At 44.0% G+C, this 13137-nt stretch overlaps 1 protein-coding gene across 1 annotated transcript in view; it reads right to left on the bottom strand.

Annotated features, from left to right (window-relative positions):
* Window positions 1-406: 406 nt before the first annotated feature.
* Window positions 407-13137, bottom strand: part of trpa1b (transient receptor potential cation channel, subfamily A, member 1b) — a 198160-nt gene continuing 185429 nt past the window's right edge. The window contains exons 29-33 of the mRNA XM_041189261.1: window positions 9603-9671; window positions 8784-8894; window positions 6849-6920; window positions 627-739; window positions 407-537 (exon numbers count right to left, since the gene is read on the bottom strand). Of these exons, the coding sequence (XP_041045195.1) occupies window positions 420-537; window positions 627-739; window positions 6849-6920; window positions 8784-8894; window positions 9603-9671 (483 nt within the window). The 3' untranslated portion in view covers window positions 407-419. The remainder of the gene's footprint in view (window positions 538-626; window positions 740-6848; window positions 6921-8783; window positions 8895-9602; window positions 9672-13137) is intronic.

The raw sequence follows: 13137 nt of genomic DNA, 5'->3' as shown, positions 1-13137 counted from the left end.
CCAAGCACACAATGCCTAATGCAGATTCATAAAACCTGGTCGACATTACAACAGTTAAAGTAAATACAGCTTAGCATGTACACATTTGATGTTGAATATAGCAACACTTCTGCATTATTGTGCTTTAAATAACTTTTCTTGCATTTTTACTCAGTTATGATGGATGTAGAACCACTAAGCAGGTCAATTTAAACTGAAATTTAGACAGAAACACTGCACTTTTGCATTACTCATCAAATATGTGTAGTATTATTTGAAGACCATCCTATACGGTACATTTATGCTCAGCTTCATCATGGGAAGTGTCTGTACTATGAACTTATTCTGTCTGGTTGAACAACATCTGCTTAAACCCTTGATCCCAGTTTCCACCCACCCCGGCCCCATTTTCTCTTGTTGCCTTTTGACTGTTGACTGTTTTATTGAGAGAACTCTTCCTGGTCCTGCTGTTCTGTCTCAGAATGAATTCCCATTTTTTGACCAATGAGCATAAGAAGCTCATGCTGCTTCTGCATTGTTGCTGAAATATCCCTCAACCTGCAGATTTAACAAGATGAAATGAATCAGCATAGCAAAGTAAGATTTCAATTAAATATATTCTGAATTTAGTATAGGTGATTATGGACCTGTGCTTCTGTTTCTCCAGTTGTAATTCGAGCTTTTTGTGATCAATTCCACTATTCTTCACGTCAGAGGCTGTGTTAGGGATTTGTGATCCTGAAAAACTCCAGACCAAATTCTGCAATGAGAAGCAAGTTTGAACAATATTTTCCCACTGCACTTCACTTTACAATAACAATAAAAACTACAAGTCACATTGCCACTCAAGTTGCATTCCCATTTGGTTTGCAAGCCACAAACTACTTTCACCCAGGTGAACATTACAAAACATTAATACCAGTCATGTTATTTGAACAGAATTGTGCACCATTATATTAGGCAAATAAATTCAGTGAAACTTGATTGTAATAGATAACAATGGACAAAAATTGTGCATAGAACTTGAAGCTTTATGTTAATGAATGATGACTTTATGCATAATTGCTGAGAAAGTGTGCAAACTGCTCTATAAAAGTATTTCATTCATGATAAGCAGCAGTTTCTGCTTAACTGATGATGAAATTCTCTTCCTACGCACAGTCATAGGAGAGAGATAATTATGAATGCAGGCTCAGACAAAATTTGACACCAAACCACAACAGCAGATAGTAGGACTGCTAATCAAAGACTTGATCTAAAAGGCAGGTGTTAAGGAATATATGAAAGAGAGGTAGGGGGGAGGTTTACGGTGAAAATCCCAGAGCATAGGAGCCTTAAAGCCACAACCACATGTAATGAACCAAAGATAATTGGGTTGCACAACAGGCCAGATTTGAAGGATGCAGAGTTCTCAATGGGTTTGGAGGTTGGAGGGGTTACAGAGATAAGGGGTGGAATTTTTCATGCCTGCTGGCATTGGGCATGATCAATAGCATGAGCAGACAATATGGCGTGATCGGTTTTACAATAGCGGGAAACCATTTGGCGATCGCCCGCTCAGCCCGTCAATGGCAGGCCATGTTTCCTGCCATCAGACATTGGGAATCACATTGTAATACATCAGCATATCATTATCAGGCCAGCCCGCCGGAATCGTTCCCCTCCCCACACCGTTGGTCGTCTGTCCACGTCAGTGGGAAAGCACGCTGACGTGTTTCACAACAGCACATAAAAGGCGTGCGCGTGGCAGCTTGCACTTTGAGGGGAGCTCAGAGGTGAGTACACAGTGATGTCGTGCAGTGCTCGCCAGGGTCGCCTGATAGACTTCAAGCTTCAGGGGCATCGGGGGATCGGGGTTAAGGGCAGCCCTGCCACTGAGGCGACTGGTGGCGGGGGAGAGATAGTGTTAAGGCAGCCCTACCATTGAGGTGACTCATGGCGGCGGGGGTGGGCAAGGGCAGCCTTGCTGTTGAAAGTAGCGCACAGGCATTCAGGGTGGGGCGGTAGGGTGGACGAGGGAAGTGCCCATGTATTAGGGAAATAAAGTGACCTTTCCTCTGCAGCTGAGACAGTTCAGGCGCAGCCACATGGATATGATTTGGGTTGGGCTCCTAGCTTATCTGGCCCTCAGCACAGAGGCAGCAAAACGCCACCAAGTGCTCCAGAGCTTTTCACCTCCCCCCATCCAACCGCCAGCACCCCCCTTCCACCCACCCGCACCCCCCATTCCCCACTACCACCCCCCCACCCTGCCCTCCACCCTGCCTCAAACTGCAAATGCATGAGCATTTTAGCGGACTGCAGAATAGTTGGACGACTGCACATGTTGTACAATCTCCTTGCTAAAGCGGCCATGGGGCAGTCACTGCTGGAGGTGCTCACAGCCTCTTGCAATGTCAGCATCCCGGTTTGGGCCAGTCGCCCCCATGGTTCAAGCTAACAGGACAGCCATGCAATGCACTAATCTCTGGCCAGCACTCTCCGGGAAGCATTAAGGGGCCATCACACTGAACCAGGACAGGTTCTTAGTACACCCGTGCTAACCATGTGTCTCTCTCTTTCATCCTGCAGGAGGAGTACATCAGGATCATGGAGCCTGGTGAACTAGCTGTATGCCTGATGGCCTACAGAGCACAAAGATAGAGGAGAGAGCGAATGAGACTCCTGGCTGTGCAGAGGCAAGAGCAGCAACTTTAGGAAGAAGAGGCGACTGGGCTCCTGCACACATTGCCCAAGAGCCACAGAGAGCCATCACAGGCCGGTACCTAGCTAGACCCAGAGTCTATAGATGCTGCCTTTCATTCCTGCAGATGACCGAGAACCAGTGTCGCTGAAGACTGCGCAGGTCTAGGGAACTGGTCACTCACATCTGCCACCTGCTGCAGGATTTGGCACCACAGGGACATGGAGGGCATCCACTGCCAGTGGCTGTGAAAGTGACCGTAGCGCTCAATTTCTATACCAGTGGCTCCATTCAGGGCTCCACAGGTGACCTCTGTGGGATATCACAAGCCGCCACCCACAAATACATCCATGAAGTCATGGATGCTTTCGTTGTGAGGGTACACAACTGTGTGCATTTTGCCTGGGACCAGGACAGGCAGGGTGCAAGGACGTTTGGATTCACCCTGATCTCGGGTTTCCCCTCAGCTGCTAGGTGCCATCAACTGAACTCATGTGGCACTCAGACCTCCATCGCAACACATTGTGGATGACATAAACCACAAGGGGTTCCACTCACTGAATGTGCAGCTGATATGCGACCACCAGAAATGCATCTTGCCGGTCTGCGCACGGTTTCCAGGGAGTGTGTATGATGCCTACATCCACAGTCGGTCACAGATCCTTGGAGTCTTCCAGGGTCCACAGAAACTGCAGCATTGGATCCTTAGGGACAAGGGCTACCTGCAGAGGACGTGGCTGATGACAGCCCTGCGGCAGCGTCAGACTGCAACAGAGTGACACTATAATGAGGCTCATGCTGCAGCTCACAACTTGGTGGAGCAGACCATCGGGATGCTGATGATGCGGTTCCGGTGCCTGGACCAGTCTGGTGGAGCCCTGCAATACAATCCGCAGAGAGTGACATGCATCATCGGCATCTGCTGCTCCCTTTATAACCTGGCTCTGCAACAGGGAGACGAGTTGGCTGAGGAGGAAATGGAGGAGCTGGAGGTCTCCTCATCTAATGGAGGGTAAGGAGGTCCTCGGAGGCGACGATGATGGCGATGAGGCCCTCGCACTGGCAGGCACGCCCGGGAGGCCCTCATAGCTGCAAGATTTGTGGGGGATGACGATGACATGCAGTGAGGTGACCCCCATAGATCCTCACATCGCATCTGTGAACATTTGAATCTAGGTTGGCTGATGGCAGCACAAATATCCTCTGTGAGAATGCTCCTGTCATGGGGTGCAATGGAAGCCCTGATAGTCACTCGATTGCAGGAGGATGATGATGACATGCAGTGAGGACACTCCATAGATCTTCGCATAGCCTCTGTGAATGACTGACTCCTGCCTGGCTGAGGGCAGCTCACTTGTGCTCTGTGATCTGGGTCATATCATAGAGACGCAGCCATGAAACTTTAGAAGCATCTAATCCTTTATCTACCTTCAGCATCTGAGCCCTTCAGGAGCACAGCATCAGTGGTCACAGCTGCTGAAGAGATGGGGGCCAGCCCCTCCTTAAAGGTGCTGAGAACACACAGAGAGATGAGAGAACACTCTGTGGTGCCTGCCCATTACATTCTGGCAACAAAGACCAGCACTGCCGAGGTGCAGGCATCAGTAATGTTTCCAGTGAGTGTGAGGCTGGACCATCACTTTGGTCTGAAAGCTGTACAAAGCACAGGGAAGAGGCCCTGGATTGAGACACCTGCCTTTATCTTGTGCAGAAAGGTTTCACATCTGAGTGACAAGAACACTGCTCATCAGAACAACAAGCCATAGGCAGGGAGACAATCTTGGGAGTTTATTGACTATAGTGAACATTATGTACAAGTGATTAACACTATTGCTCAGGCTGTGCAACTAATTCCTAACTTTCCTAACCCTGCTGCTACATCTTGGTGCTACCCAGACATCCACAGCGGAGGTGAAGGCAACCTGCTGACTGCAACATCCTGTTTGTGATGGCAATAGTGGGCATCGTAGAGTCATAGAGTTTTACAGCATAGAAAGAGGCCCTTCAGCCCATTGTGTCTGTGCCGGTCATCAAGTCCCTATCTACTCTAATCCATTGTTCCAGCACTTGGCCTGTAGTCTTGTATGCTATAGCATTTCAAGTGATCATCTAAATACTTCTTAAATTCCGTCCTCCATCACCCTTTCAGGCAGTGAGTTCCAGATAACCCCAACCCTCTGGGTGAAAAAAATATTTCCTCAAATCTCCTCTAAACCTCCTGCCCCTTATCTTAAATTTATGCCCCTGGTTATTAACCCCTCCACTAAGGGGAAAAGTTTTATCCTATCTACCCCATCTATGCCCCTCATGACTTTGTAAATCTCAATCAGGTCCCCCCTCAGCCTTCTCTCCTCTAAGGAAAAGAACCCCAACCTATCTTGTCTCTTTTCATGGCTGAAATGGTGGGTTTTCACAGCATATTGTCCCAAACCTGTCACATTATTTATGCACTCCCAGCAAGCACACCATTTCCATGGTGGATGGACTCTCAGTCAGCCATGAAAATGCTCATGAAAATTTCAAAAGTAAGCAATGACTTTCCATTGTTATTATAGGGCTCACCAGTTCTCCTCATAGCGGATACAGGAAAAGTGCTTCAAAGACTCAACAGATCTCTGGATTTTAAATGAATCTGAAGATGAAAGCATAGTGTCCACTTGACACAATAAAGTCAGACTCTCAATAATGTTAAGTGCATAAAGCACTTTATGCACTGGTAATATACGCTCATGCAAATGAACACTTATACAATGCTAGTCAGTTTAATGGCCATTTACCTTTAAAGGACAGAGGCCCGTTATCAATCATTGCATTAAAACATGTTTAACTTAAACAGCATCTAATAATGACAGTTGAAGTGAGCAATACTTTTTGAACTTACCTGTTAAAAGATTCCCAAATCTATAACAGGCTCCACCCATGGTCCATGACACCTCTGAGGTGCCATGAATCATGTCTTCTAACAAAATGAGCCCAGATCCATGGAAATAGTGGGGTGTCTAAAATGCCTACTGCCGAAATGGAGTAGGCAAGGGAAGAAGGATTGCTTAGTGCAGCCTCGCTACCTTCACCCTTATCCCAGGGCCATAAAAATACCACAAGGTGGGAATGAGGGCAGGAATCCTAGAATCAGGTCCGGTCTGCCATTCTTAAACCCCCCATTTCTGTTCCAACATGGACAGATGCATGAAAATCTGGCCCATTGACTTTAGGCTTCCTAATAATTAATTGGAGGAAATTTCTGTTTGCCAACACTGGATTCCAGCCAAGGAGCATCTTATCATTTCTCTCTGAAATGTCTAAAAGCATTTGTACTACGTTAAAATGCAATAACTGTTGTTTCATGGACTAATTATTTAGTGCTAATTCTTCACAAAGTGATGATGAGTTTGTGTGCTAATTCAACCAAATCCAATGTCTATCAGAATCATTAATGCTTGTAAACTCATAACTTACCCAGATGCACCTCAGTGGCAAAAACCAATTCCTCGACAGTGCATCAGCTCTGTTTCTGAATTGGTCACTAGTCTCTAAACAGCTCCAACTATCATGCACCAGTGATGTTTACTGTGCATACAAAAGCCAGTTCCCAGGTCCAGATCTATCTTCCTCCCAGCCTGGTTCGGCTCTAAATTTTGAACAGGCTGGTTGCTGTGGGATGCCCATCCATGACATGGCAATGAACCAGGCATCCCACCAGCACCATCAACCAGCTGGCCAGTGTCTTCCACCAGTCAGTCACCCAATAATTAATAGCTACCCTCATTTGCTTTGATGTGGTCCTTCTATCTATGTGCAAACAATGGAATATTGCAAAGTTCAGACTGTAGTTTCTCTCATCCTCACTTTAAAAATATGCTTATAGTTTAGTAGGATGCAGCAGAATTCAAGTGATCCTGTCCTGGGACTCAAATTGACATTTGAGGCAAATTAGGGTTACATTATATCATGTAATAAGTGGAACATTTTAATGAAGTATTAGTGTATGTGCTCACTCTATATAGTTTCCATAGCCTCTGGCTTGCATGGTCAGAAATATTTGCATGGAAAGAACAACCAGTTTGAAGAAACAAAGAAATGCAAATCTTTTGTTTAATTTTATACAACATAAATTTTGCTTAAGAATTTCCTTTTTGGATTTCAGCTGTGCAATTATTAAAATTTACAGTAAATTTTCAAATTGTACATCTTCTGGTATTTCATTGCAATCTACTGTCTGTTGATTTCTCTTGTGTTGTGCACCATAGAAATGAGCATACTGCAAAAATATCGAATGAGTTATTCATTGTGTGTGAAAAGCACAGTACAAATGCATCAATGCACTGATTAACATCATCAGAAAGTATAGTGTTATGTTATAATGCTGAAGACACCAGCTCTACCTCCCCATCGCTTCACTCAACTCTTCTACCGCTGCTAAATTATCAGACTACATTTCTGGCATTTCTGATGGGCAGAAATGTACTCCAGTTAGATATTGGGAAAAATTAAGTAATTTGTCTTTGGACCCTAATCCAAACTCTAACCCCCAGCTACTGACTCCATAAGAATATACGAACACGAACATATGAATTAGGAGCAGGAGTAGGCCACTTGGCCCCTCGAGCCTGCTCTGCCATTCAATAAACCATGGCTGATCTGAATGTAACCTCACCCCCACATTCCTGCCTACCCCCGATAATCTTTCACCCCTTGTTAATCAAGAATCTATCTAGCTCTGCCTTAAAAATATTCAAAGGCTCTGCTTCCACTGCCTTTTAAGGAAGAAAGTTCCAAAGGCTCCGTTCCCCTCTCTGGCACCTGCCTTGGACTAAACGAGGCTGTGTGTAATCTTGGGTCCATATCTGTCCCCAAGATGAGCTTCTGGCCACATATCAATGCCATCTCTAAGAATGTCTATTTCCACCTCCATACCATCACCTGACTTCACAACTGCCTCAGCTGATCCAAGGCTGAAACCCTCATCATGCCTTTGTTACCTTTAGACTTGATTATTCAAACCCACTGGTCTCCCATATTCTACCCTCCATAAACTTGAGGGCATTCAAAACTCTGCTGCCCATGTCCTTATTTGCATCAGGTTTCGTTCTCCTATCACCCCTTTGATTGCTGACCTAAATTTATTCCGGGTCAAGGAACGTCTCAATTTTAAAATTCTCATCCATATTTTCAGATTCCTCCATGTAATTGTTTTCTCTCCCAATCCATGTAATCTACTCCAGTCCCTCAATCCTCCAAGGTATCTACACTCATCTAACTCTGGCCTTTTGAACATCCATGATTTTAATTGCTCCAGCATTGATTGCCATGCCTTCAGCTGTCCAAAGGCCCTAAGTTCTGGAATTCTTTGCCTAAATCTCTCTGACTTGCTACCTCTTTTTTCTTTAAGATACTTCTTAAAATCTGTCTCTTTGACCAAACTTTTGGTCATCTGGCCCAATATCACTTCCTGTGGTTTGATGTCTAATTTCACTTCATAATGCTCCTGTGAATGCCTTGGGACATTTGATTATATTAAAGGCACTATATAAATTCTTGTTGTTGATAATCCTGAAATACTCACGTGCTCCTTTCTCGGAATATGCACAAAATCAACAAGTATTTAATTAATAATATTATCAAATGGAGTTAATGGATTTTTGCTGGATAAGTTTTATATTAGTTGTGACAAAAGCAGCATCTTCATCTTGAGTCAAATAGGGAAAGATGTTATATTTTTTGTACTGCATTCCTGAAATGATTAGGATTTAAATGAAACAGTCATTTCTTAGTAAACTTCAAGATAGAGGATGGGCTCAAGGCTGGGTGATATTGGTCTTAGGTTGTGGGGGGGGTAAAGTGAGTAATTCTGAATTGGCAGCTCGTATTACCCCCCACCTGATTTTCTTTTCTATTTGCTTCAAAAGGAAGTCAATTCATTTGAATGAAAATTGGCAAGTTCTGCCAGATTATCTCTGATGCAGACAAAAATTTATGCCAAAGTCATTGGCTGCAGCGTTTAGAATATTTGCATCTTCAGGAATAAAATTAAGCACATTTAACCACCTCCACACTTTCTCTCAATTCTTTCACCTGTCCCGTGTAAGATCAATTAATTAGTTGTAGTTTTTCACATGCTTACCTCAATGACAGAACCACTTGTCTTGTTAGGGTAAACTATTATTTTGTTTTGGTCAACCCGATTAAGAAACCAGTAGGGAAGTTTCTCCTCCAAACTGGTATGAAGAGAAATCTGCAGAAACAAAATTTATTCAGTAGAAATATTTGCATCATAGGCTTGAATTTTTCGGTCGTTAGGCTCGGACAATCGACGGGCCGGGGACTGGATGGGAAATGGGCCACCAGCCGCGATCAGCCCCCAACCACGATTTCATGCTGGCCTGCCAATTAATGGCCAGCCAGTGTGAAACACGTGCTGAAATTCTCAGCACAGCCGGGGTGGGGGGCGGGAAGAGGCCGGGTGATGATGTAACCTCTTCCAGCCCCTACTGGCAGTGCTGGGCCCTTCTCAGCACGTGTTTCATGCTGGCTGGCCATTAATTAGCCAGCCAGTATGAAATTGTGGTCAGGTTTCAATTACGGTTAGGGGCCCGTTTCCCGTCTGCTCCCAGGCACCTGACCAGCGAGAAACTCAGACCTGGGAGAATGGCCCGTCTGCCAGCCCTAAATGTGGATAGGCCATGTAAAATTGCTGTTGATTACATAATTAATGGGCATAATTGCCCACTTCATTATCGGCGGGCGTGCTTCCGACTGCTGCACACGCCTGCTGAGCAAAATATCATGCAAGTGCGCATTGACGTCGGGACACTCGCCCAACATCATCTTGCACTACTTCAAGTCCATGGAGGTCAGGCACCTGCCCGCAGGACGTACAACGTTGGCCATAATTGCATTCTTCAGAAAGATTGAACAACTTCACTGAATCATAAAGACTAACCTGCATTGCAATCCTTTTTAAGGATGCAGTTTTCTGGACTTCAGCTATGTCTCCCACTGCTAAACCAATCTATATTCAAAATAAAAGATACATCAGAAGTTGTGCGGACTCTCTTATCAATATTTGTTTTCCAAACATGGACTGTGCATCAACTTTCCTACTTTTGGTAGCAGTTTCAATTATACGATTATAACTTAAAATCATTACTGGCTTCATAATGTCTCCTTTGTTTTCGCTGCAGAGTGAGAAAAATCAAAATGATAGATTTGCAGAATTGACACCACAGAAGGTCCCTGTGATCGTGCTAATTGGAGTTATTTACTTTGCTCCCATTTACCTGCTCGTGTGTCATATTCTTTTATATTCTTCATTTTCAAATACTTGTCCAATTCCCTTGTAAATGATATTACAGTCTTTAGGGAAGAGTTTCACCTAGGTTGCTTCGGTTTTTCCCAGCATGATTTGCCCTAACTCAGCTAAACCAGTGCAAAAGATCAAGGAATTTCATGTCCAGCTTTTATTCAAACAGCGATTTTAAAAAATCACACTGGAAATCGGCCCTTATTTTTAAAATGGGCATAACCCCCAGTTTGAGCTGAGTTTCTATTAATTGAACCCAATTGTAGGTACTTGTTGAAGCTCTTAAAATTAAGTTAGATTTTAGGTACAAGGATATTAATAGGCCTTTGAAACACTCAAAAATTTATAAGAATAATTTACTAAAAAACTGACTAGTGTATACCAATAAATCAATAAATGATTCGGTATAGCTTTCCAAAGTTATTTTCAGTTATTTAAAATCAGGTTACTCGTAGGCGGCAGACTAGGCACTCTGATTAAAAATAAGCATGCTTATATTTTGTGATAAACCCATTTACAGCTATATTAATAAAACTACACTGGATCATCACTCATAATTACATTAAGGAACATTACTTAAGTAAAAAAAAATACATAGCTTGGCATGGGGGACCATAGAGGATGGGAGGGGGGCATGAGGTGGCATGGATGGGGCTTGGGAAGTGTCTGAAGGTTGAGAGATGTGATGGATGAGGGCTGGGAGACCTTCCTGTTTTTATTATAACTGGGATGAAATCCCACAGCATCGAGGTGGGCCTTTTAAAAAGCCCCTGGCAGACGCTGTGGCTGTCTCCGAACTTTCTCCAGGGTTAACTGGTCTGATGGCAGCCTTGTAGGGTTGCCCTCTTTTCCCTCAGAGACCCTTCTACACCCAAGTTTGTGAAACCAGATTCACGTGTGTGTGTATGGCTTAAACAGAATAACCAGTGAGGCAAATTTCTTCTGATAATTCACAATTACTGAATCACTCGCAACCCCACAGTACAAAACCACAAAATTTAAAACAACCTGTTCCCTGTACCCAACACGGAGTCACCACAACTCTGGCTTAAACTTATTAAAACACCATGTTTTTTTCCGGAAGCTTAAGAAAAAACACTCAGACCAATATTGCCAGGTTATAGCTGAAACACGTTACCGGCACAAAACACTAAGCTTTTGCCCCAAACCTTCACAAAACCCAATGTTGACTGTAGGCTTGAGTCAAGGTTACCAAACTCAACCCTTCTTCTTACTGCAACCCAAAACCTTCAGGCCAATTTCACCACGATATGGCTAAAAACACTTACAATCCCCAAGACAGATGGTCTGTCTGGTGTAGAATGTAGGCCTGAGTCAAGGTGAGCACCCCTGACCCTCCTTCCAACTGTAGCCCAGATACTCAGATCTGCTCTTATTTTATAGCAATTTAACACAGACATGTCAAAACATATTTTCTGTTGTTCCAATGTCCATTTAGTTGATTCCATGCAAAGTTGAGACAAACGTCATCAGCTCCTGCTGGTTGAAACAATATGGGATTTTCCATGGAAGATATATTCAGATGGATATAATCAGCTCTCATTGCATGAACAATTCTCCTGCTATTTGAGGTGGCACAGTAATATCATCCTGGCTCCAAAGTTAATGAGGGTTTGAATGACCCTTTTTCCAGTACTATTGCCTGTGGTACAGACCTTAGTTGCCTAATTCCTTGAGTATATTGTATTGATGATGTGCCCTTTGTGCCATTGTATTGGGTAATTAGACTCCTGATTGCATTAGTCAAGGGCAGGTAATGGTAGTCAGTCAATGTGCAAATCCTTTTGATGAGTCATTGGGCAGAATTTTTCATCCCATGGGCAGGCACACACCCAACCCGGTCGGGAGTAAAATAGTGTGCAATGACATTGGGCGAGTGTCCTGACGTCATCACGCATTCGCATGATATTTTGGTCAGCGGACTCGCGCAAGAGTCTGCAGTGCGCCTACCAACAATTAAGAGGCTTATTAAGGCCCTTAAGCGCATAATTGAAAGCTATTATGTGCTACTTGTCCAACCTTATGGTTGCCAGGCTGGCGAATAGGCCAAGTGGCCTTTGCATTTTTTATGAAACCTCATCCACGGGTGGGGTGAGATCTCCAACAGTAATTAAAAAGACAATAACATTTTTTAACATAATTTTTAACATGTCCCTCTTCATATGACTGAGTCACATGTGGGGACATGTTTATGTCATTTGTAAAATCTTTATTTTTGCATACACAACCTTCAGTGTTTACCCTCTTCCTGCCCCACCCCGGCAGTGCAGAGTTCTTCAGCACGCTTTCACTCTGGCTGGCCACTAATTGGCCAATCAGCGTGAATTTGCGGTTGTGGGCTGATCATGGGCAGCAGAGCTTTTCCTGGCTGTTCCCAGGCCTGCCTGATGAAGGGAAAATTCTACCCACTGTTTTTTAACTACAAGTCCAAATTAACCCCTTGCTGCCTAGCTGTGTACAGCTAACTGCAGCTTGCCTTTTGTAATTTATAGTTCCATTCATGAGGTCAAAACAGGGTCATGGATTTCCCAGTTGGAGGGGATTCTGATCCTAAAGCCTGCACCTGTGCCCTCACACTTCTAATGATGGGCTAGCTAATGGGGCTCACTATTGAAACTAAAAGTTATAAACCTGTCACTGAGAGCTGGATTCCTCCCATTTGTCACAGATAACCACATAAATCAATGCTGCAATGGGCAATGTTGTCATGGTTGGATCTGTAGTGGGGAAGTTATCAGTGCTCCATTTGGCAATGTTGCAGGGGTTTCACTGGCCAACTTGCAGCAGTATCTCTGTGCACACTCGGCAGTTCCTAAGCCTTGGTTCTGCCAACCTGTACTCAAGCTGTCTTGGCCTTGGTATGTGGAATATATCCTTATATTCTCCTTATAGGGAGAACACGTGCAGTCCATATTAGCCAAACAAATCCTAAAGTTGATGTAGATTTTTAAACAGGTTAGAAACTCATAAACAAAGGGATGGACTTCTTTTTTACCAGATACCCAGTAGTCAAAAAACACATATGAAATTTGGATTTTATACACAGGAACACTAAAAAACTTGATGTTAAATTTGTGTAAGACATTGGTCAGGCCACATCCCTAGTATTGGTTAAGCCAAAATTGTGTACAGGCCTGGGCATTCCAGTGTGGAG

The sequence above is a fragment of the Carcharodon carcharias genome, chromosome 6, assembly GCF_017639515.1.
Source record: "Carcharodon carcharias isolate sCarCar2 chromosome 6, sCarCar2.pri, whole genome shotgun sequence".
NCBI lineage: Eukaryota > Metazoa > Chordata > Chondrichthyes > Lamniformes > Lamnidae > Carcharodon > Carcharodon carcharias.
This window is presented reverse-complemented; position numbering and strand designations above follow the sequence as displayed.